The 8,370-nt window shown below is 42.5% G+C and overlaps 1 protein-coding gene across 1 annotated transcript; it reads left to right on the top strand.

The window, feature by feature from the left end:
* Positions 1-2,278: 2,278 nt before the first annotated feature.
* On the top strand, positions 2,279-7,812 carry LOC149186116 (uncharacterized). The gene is made up of 3 exons (XM_089409232.1): positions 2,279-2,908; positions 3,646-5,087; positions 5,259-7,812. Exons 1-3 carry the CDS (start codon positions 2,279-2,281, stop codon positions 7,810-7,812), a joined length of 4,626 nt encoding a protein of 1,541 aa, XP_089265358.1.
* Positions 7,813-8,370: the final 558 nt, after the last annotated feature.

Genomic DNA, 8,370 nt, shown 5'->3' on the forward strand with positions numbered 1-8,370 from the left:
AGCAAGCAAACAAGGTAAGAACTCGAGTTCATTTCGCTCGGCGACTGTAGATAGGAATGAGTTCGCCATTACTCATAAGATTTCGTTGTTTGACACCAGTTCGACTGACCGAGAAAGGAGGGATTTGAATGTTTGTTTGCATCCCACGTGGCCAGTGACAGCCAGGTAACTCTAAATCCGGGATAACTCTCAGTCTACAGCACGTAGGGAAAGATTCAACAGATATTAATGCATAGATTGTGGTGTGAAAACAATGGTAATCGGCCAGCATTTAAAATCACCTGTTGCATGCATAACACGATAGTGGAGGTTGAGTTAAATGTGGAGTCAATGCATCAAAGGTGGAAGTGTTAGTTGGATGCCGAAGCACTAAGGGTCGTTATATATGGGCAGTGTTTGTTAAACCATTTGTTTGCACATAACCTTCAATTGTTTGCTGCGCGCCACCGTATCCATAGCCATTAAGTCTGTCATATGAATGTAAATACGATTTGGCTGTGCGCAATTGTCATTAGTTGTCAACGGAGATACTGGCGAAATGTATTGATGATCGAGGATTTTTCTCTGGCGCCGGCTGTTCCTTATCCTATCGACCGACTTAGCCTTCAACTTACTTCCATTTGTCATTCTTTTGGTTGCCATTGACATACTTCATAGACAGGTGCTAACGGGACTCCTCAACATCCTTGGCAGGAGGCGGGAGACGGCAGTATAGATCGTTACTTCGTGCATAAATGGAGAGAAACAGGGCCGGACAATATCATGGTTGGAACCGAAGCGTTTTTCTGGCGTGATCGAAATCACAAGTATTTTACACATGGTCGTCCTGTCTGGTAACTTTTCATGCTTCGCCTTCACTTTCAAATCTGCATGTTTTTCTTCCTCTGAACATAGTAGGAGTTGGTGCTGCTAGGCCTTCTTCATTCCCCATTGATGAACAATCCTGCTGCACTCCTCCGATCTCAGGAAACTGATAGCGCTTCAGCCTATCAATTTTAATATGAGTTGGTACCCCCAAATTCAGTTCGCCATATCTCAGATATGCATAACCCTCTCCTTCATTCTCATCCTGAGGTTGAATGTTAAAGTGCTGATCAACGTCGGTCCATAGAATTTCTGGTGCACTGAATTGGGGCCGGGAATTTTGTGGTAGGTATGACTCATGCAGCTGGCTTACGAAATCTTCCGCCTTGTTACTCGTATAATCTCCCGGACAAACAATATTGCAATCCGCTGCATTTGAATAGGAATGACCAACGCTCCATGGAGTTATTACAGAAGATGCTGACAACGACGAATTGAGGATCATGATCTCGTTCAAGGCCACATGGCAAATATTATTGAAATACATGGCCTGGTAAAAAAAATGAGTTTCTTAAATGAGCTTCCTTTTGGTTGAATTCGTTTTGGTTGAATTTCTTTTATTGATTTAACTGTAATATATTACATTTATATTTATTACGTTTTAATTGTAATATTTTGTAATATATTACGTGTGTTTTAATTGTGATATATTACATTTATATTTATTACTTTTTAATGTAATATTTAATTGTAATATATTACGTGTAGTTTATTTGTAATATGTTTATTTTTATTTAGATTTGTTTTATATATATAGATTTTCATTTAATGTTTTGATTTCTTTAGATTTATATTGCAATATTAGTAGTTATCATTTTCATTTAAGATTGGATTTATTTTGATTTATATTTGTATATTTATAGTAATAATTTTGATTTGTATGTGTATATATTTAATAATTGATTTGATTTGATTGATAAATAATGATTGACCTATATTAATATAAATTATGATTATATTAGTATATTAATTATATTAATATGGTTAAAAAAAAACATTTTTATTTTATATTTATTTTTAGATAAAAAAATTGGATTTTCTTTAAAAATAAAAATAAAAAATAAAAAAATACTAACTTCAGTTTAAGGTTTTCCTAAATAAATTGTGTTGATTTTACAATTTTAAAAGAAAATTCAACTTGAATAATAAATTAATTTTTTTTAAGGTCGTGGAGGCGGCGTAGTGGTAAGGTCGACCTCGTCATGACGGACCGGTCTTGTGTTCGATCCCGAGCAAGGTCGGTGCTCGTCGTGCGAATAGTAACCGAACCGGGCCAAGCCCACTACCTTTTGGTGTTTTAATGGAAGGAGCGCGCGGAGCTGGATCGCGGGAGCGCTGAAGACTTGTGAGCAGCTGCAGCTTCGTCGCCTCGGCCTAGGCCGCGAGGCCTGCTTTTTGGGGCCTGGCCACCGCCATGGCCCATTCAGATCCATCTTCTGGGGATGCAGAGAAAGCTTTCTCTGATCTGGTAAAGTCTCTGCCCCCCGCCCGACCGAAACCAGCAACTTCAAAATTTGTCAAGAAACTGGATATTCTCCAAGAAGTTCAGCTACCTCCATCTCTCCCTCGAATGGCAGCTTTATCTTTAGCAGAAAAAGGGCTCATAGGGCAGTTTACAGGCTTATGGCCTTCACCAAAGACAGTCCAGAGATGGGTGGAAAGGAATTGGTCTGATAAAACACAAGGAAAGATTTCGATTCGATTCTGTGGTAAAGGCTATTATACCTTTCATTTTGAAACCAAGGCAGACAAGGATATGATATTCAGGAACGGGCCCTATTTTATGGACTCCCGAGGGTTATATCTGAACAAGTGGACTCCTGACTTCGACCCTGAACTAGATATTCCTAATGCGGTTCCGGTTTGGGTCCGTCTTCCCCATCTCCCCCTGCATTGTTGGGGAGATGATTCGGTCAAAGCAATAGGGAATGCAGTAGGTAAATACATTGACAGAAGCGAGCCTAAAGATAACATGCAAGCCTGTGCAAGGATTTGCGTAGAAGTGGACCTCGGGAAAGGCCTGCCAGAAGCCATCAAGCTGAAGGTGGATGACTGGAGCTACATACAGCAGCTGGACTACGAGCAAATACCCTTTAAATGTAAGGTATGTCACGAATACGGCCACTTTGCTAATAGATGCACTAAAATAACTAATCTTGAATCTGAGGATCAAGGAGGACAATGGGAAACTGTGAAAAAAAAGAAAGCAGCACCTCAGTCAAAACAAGATCCACCTTCTGAACAACCGGGCTCTTCCTCCCCCTGCCCCACCTCTCCTCCTTTCAATCCTCCTGGACCTTCCCATGAATCCTCTTTCCCCTCATCCTCCAACCCTTTCCTTATTTTATCCTCTGATGATCCTCAGACTGATCAGCCCTCTCCGGATCTGACCGATCCTCCCTTGATTTCTTCGATTCCCTCTCAGCCCCTCATTGATCCTCCCCCCCTCAGAACCACCAGAAGCTCTTCAAAAGACATTGGCGCCTCCAGCGATATCCACAAGAAGCCGGGACCAGGAAGAAAGTCAGCCAAGCAGCATCGGGAAGAAAGCACGCAAAAGGACATAGCCCTAGGGATCCAAACCCCTATGGACTCCTTCATTACAGGATCTCAAGAAAAAGAAACAGCAGGTAAAGACCATGAGAGGCGAGCACCTCCTCGCTCGAACGCCTCATGATGAAGCTTTTATCTTGGAACAGTAGGGGTATGGGGCACCCCTCTAAATCAGCTGCCCTACGAGATCTTCTTCAAACAGAAAGACCTGAAATTGTTCTGATACAGGAAACCAAGCAAAGTCAGAGCGAAATGCAAATAATTATAGATGCCCAAAAAAACTTTTCAGGGGCCAGTAGCAACTCCAGAGGAGCCTCTGGAGGAATCACAACCATGTGGAACAAGCAGTACTGGGACTGCAAATCTTCTGTCCTCAATCAAAATTGGGTAAGGACCAACCTTAGTAACAAGGAAGAGAGCTGTGACTTCATCATTTATAATGTCTATATCCCCAATCATTACCGGGAAAAGGAACAGTGCTGGAAGGAACTGAAGGAAGACATAGACAACGAGCAGAACTCAAATGTTATTCTAGCTGGAGACTTCAATTTAATCCTCCATGCGAACGAGAAAAGAGGGGGCAACTTCACCTCTGATCCCTTCAGAAGACAGATGGAAGTGATAATGTCCGAACATGAACTGATGGATATCATCCCAAAAAATAGAAAATATACCTGGAATAATAGAAGGTTGGGGCCAGGCAATATTATGGAAAGACTGGACAGAATTTTGGTTAATGTCTCCCTCCTTTCTTCCTTTGCTGCAGGCCACACCAAAATTCTCAGTGTCACAGCTTCAGACCACTTTCCCATTCTCTTAACGCTGGACTCCCATTCTCAATTGGGACCAATTCCATTCAGGTACAATCCTTTGTGGAGAGACAACGTTGAGGCCGAAGCTATCATAGAAGCAACCTGGAAGCACCATGTTGAAGGCTCTCCAAGCCATATTTGGGAAACAAAACTTAGAAACACAAGGAGAGCTCTCAAGGACTGGGCAAAAGTCAGCTATCAAGAGCCAGAAAAAATAAGAAAAAAAATACAGCAGGACTTGGAAGAAATCCATAAACAAATAGAGGACCATGGATTCACCCACCAGCTGAAAAGTAAAGAATGGGAAGCTCAAGGGCAGCTAATACAAATCAAGAGAGCGGAAGAAATCAAGTGGAGAATCAAATCGAGACAATTATGGCTGAAAGAAGGTGATAAAAATACGGCTTACTTCCATAAGCAAGCCACTGCCAGAAAAACAAGGAACAATGTAAACACTATAATTGATAGCCAAGGCAGTCAGCATAACGACCAAGAATCCATCAAAAGAGCTGCCTTCCTTCATTATAAAAACCTCCTCACGGAAAATCAAGGAGATGCCGACTATTCGGCGCTTCTACAGCATCTACCGGAAAGAATCTCTCCAGAGGAGAATGACAGTCTAAATCGTGAAATAACAGAGGAGGAAATCAGAAAAGCTATCTGGACTTTACAACCAGACAAGTCACCAGGTCCAGACGGGTTCCCAATAAATTTTTACAGGGATCATTGGCATTTGATAAAAAAAGACCTTGCAAAAATGATGAAGGGAATCCAAAGAAAAAGGAAAATGGGGGGCTTCACAAACTCAACGTTCCTCGCCCTCATTCCTAAAGAAAATCGCCCCACTTCCTTCTCCAGGTTCCGACCTATTTCATTGTGTAACACCTCTTATAAGATCTTTACGAAAATTATAGCTGCTAGACTCCAACCCCTTCTCCCTTCCCTTATATCCGAAAATCAAGGAGGCTTCATGTCAAACAGGCAAATTCATGACACCATCACCTTGGTCTAAGAAGCTATTCATTCCAGCACATCAAGGCAGGAGAAAGGTTTCGTTCTTAAGCTTGACTTAGCCAATGCTTTTGATCGAGTAAGACACTCCTTCTTGTTTGCTGTCTTGAGGAAAATGGGATTCAATTCTGCCTTCATCAGCACCATTGCTGCTTGCATCTCAGGTCCCTGGATTTCGCCTCTCATAAATGGGCGCCCTTGCGAAGCATTTCAATCCTCAAGAGGGTTAAGGCAAGGTTGCCCTCTTTCCCCTTATCTTTTCATCATTATGGCTGAATCATTTAGCAGCACTTTAGATCACAACAGAAGAGTTGGCCTCATCTCTGGTATCAAGTTTGGAAACGGAGTGAAGAATATCAATCACTCACAATTTGCTGACGACACTCTGCTCATTGGAGGGGCTTCCACTACTATTGCAAGGCGCTTCAAGATCCTTCTCGATCAATTCATGGAGTACTCAGGGGGAGAGGTCAACTTTCAAAAAAGCTGCATCTATGGATGGAATATCTCCAATCAAACAGCTCACAGCATAGCTAACATTTTTGGAGTTGCCTACAAAGCAAACTGGGACCACTTCACCTACCTTGGGATGCCGGTCACCATGGGCTCTCTAAAAGCCATTACCTGGAATGAAATAATAGACAAAGTCAAAAGGAAGGTCCAGCAATGGGGAACTCAATGGCTTAACCCAACAGGCAGATTAATTTTGCTCAAATCAGGTATCTCCTCCTTACCTCTATATCGATTCACTCTTTACCAAGCTCCTGCCACTTTTTACTATAAGCTGGAAACTGCCCTCCGCAACTTCTTATGGCAAGGAGGGAAAAAAGAAAAAAATAGATTCAATTTGGTCAGTTGGAAAAGCGTAATCCAATCACAAGATAGAGGTGGACTGGGAATTAGAGCCCCTAAAATTCTAAATCTCGCTTTTGGGATCAAAATGGCTTGGAGGTTAATTAATGAACCAAAAGCCTGGTGGAAACAGGTCATTGAAAGCAAATACCTCTCCGACAAAAGGCAAAGACTTCTTGAAATTGATATTCCCAGTAGAGATTCTACTAAAATTTGGCACCTCTGTAAGAAAGCAATTCCCATCCTCAATCAAAACATCTCAAAGATCCCTGGGGGAGGGAACAATATCAATTATGCCACTGATAAGATAATGGGTCTCCAACCTCTAAACACAGTCGAAGAAGCCATTCCCTTCATCCTCCATCTTAATAGCAAAGGCATTCAGAGGCTTGATCAAATATCAAAATGGGATGCTGATACAGGAGCCTGGATTAGTTGGGAATTTCCAGTTATCCCCTCAAATCTAGAATCAAGCTTCCAAGCCCTTCAAAAAAACCTCCAGAACAGAGCACCCATTAAAAAAGGAGCAGCAGATGGATTTCGATGGGACCCCACGGGCTCAAGCTACACCATCAAGTCCGGCTATCAATTTATCTGCAACAGCACCTATCAGACTCCTATCTGGAATCAATGGAGAACAATTTGGAAATCTGAGGCCATTCCCAAGGTTAAATTTTTCATTTGGCTGTTGTTAAAAGGCAAAGTCCTCACTTCTGAAAATTTAAGAAAGAGAGGGATACATGGACCTTCAATTTGCCCCAATTGCTGCTCAGCAGAGGAAACCATCCACCACCTATTCCTCGATTGTCCCTTCGCGAAGAGATGCTGGATCAACTTGTCCAACTTGGGCAATATAACATGGCAACCTCATCAGAACATTGCAGAGGCAATTCAAGAATGGAGAAGGAACTGCCCATGGAAAGATAAAAGGAGCAAGATTGTCAAAAGAACTTGGGATATCATACCTCACAATCTTCTATGGAAAATTTGGCTCACAAGAAATAAAAAAATCTTCCAAAGCAAAGAGAGTAATGTTCGGATGACATGCAACAAGGCCCACATCTTGGCGCAGGAGACAATTGCAGCAAAACACACAGGGAAAATCAAAGCAGCAGATTACTCAGTTGAGGAGAGGTCAATTATCAGGCATATTCTAGGCCATCCAGGACATCAACAGGATACTCAGAGAACTGATAGACAGCATCAGGATCAGACCAGGGAGTGGGAAATCAGACTTCCAACCCAGGACTATAAGAGGTGGATCCAGAGTAGCAATTGTCCAATTTTATACTTTGATGGTGCCTCAAAGTCCAACCCAGGACCAGCAGGCACGGGAGGAGTTATTCTAAATGAATCAGGAGAAGAAATCTGCAGCTATGAATGGAGCCTGGGAAAAAAAACAAACAACAACGCAGAGGCCTTAGCTCTCTATCAAGGTTGGTTGCAATTAAAAAACCTAGGTATTAGAAAAGCATTAGTATTTGGAGACTCTTCTATAATTATTGGCCTCATGAATCATAACCAGAGATCACTGAACAGCAGCCTTCAGCAACATATTCGACGCATTAAACTCCTCCTCAAATACTTTGAAAACATCAGACTCTACCATATCCTTCGTACGCTCAACGTGGAAGCTGATAAGCATGCGAATAACGCAGTTGGAAAACAGGAAGGTGCGTTGAGGCACAACAACAGAGATACCTTCCAACCACTGCCATGACACAGGCAAATCCTGACATTGCCCAGATTCGCAGGTCCATCAAGCGTGCGAAGGGCATGGCTTCAACATCATCAGGACATTTTGCAGAGAGCACGAAATGCACAAGCAGTCTTATCCAAGTATCGATTCAAAGAATAATCTACTACCCAAGGAAAGCCAATCAACTCAGTGCCGGCCGGAAGATCGAAAACACTGCATCAGTAGATCGCCAAAGAGATCTCGGAAAATATCTCATCACTACCGAGGGTCCGGCTCCTGCTAGGCACCCAGGCTATCGGTGGATTCACTCCATAAATATGGGCAGAGGCAAGCCAAGATTTGTCATTCACTGCTATGCGAAAGAGCAGCTACACTGGCTTGATGAAGGCGCTCTCGTTCAGAGTCGAAGAAAAAACCAGTCTCTGGTATTGTCTCTTCCTGCTCTGTTTAACTTTCCTCTAATTTATGTCGTGGTGTTTTTCAGGAGTAGTCTCTGCGGGGCGGCTAGTCTAGCTGTTCCTCCCTCTCTTCACTCTTTGCTTTCTTCGCATCGCCTCTGCCAGCCGCCTTCCATCTTCC

The sequence above is a fragment of the Pinus tabuliformis genome, chromosome 3_1, assembly GCF_031772625.1.
Source record: "Pinus tabuliformis cultivar Carrire ecotype Pingquan chromosome 3_1, CPIR1, whole genome shotgun sequence".
NCBI lineage: Eukaryota > Viridiplantae > Streptophyta > Pinopsida > Pinales > Pinaceae > Pinus > Pinus tabuliformis.

Bases quoted from the DNA above. Each gene is read 5' to 3' on its own strand.
- LOC149186116 (XM_089409232.1), top strand. From the start codon at position 2,279: ATGGCCCATTCAGATCCATCTTCTGGGGATGCAGAGAAAGCTTTCTCT. The intron at 2,909-3,645 runs GTGGATGACTGG...GTTCTGATACAG, and splicing joins CAGAAGCCATCAAGCTGAAG to GAAACCAAGCAAAGTCAGAG. The intron at 5,088-5,258 runs GTTCCGACCTAT...TATTCATTCCAG, and splicing joins CGCCCCACTTCCTTCTCCAG to CACATCAAGGCAGGAGAAAG.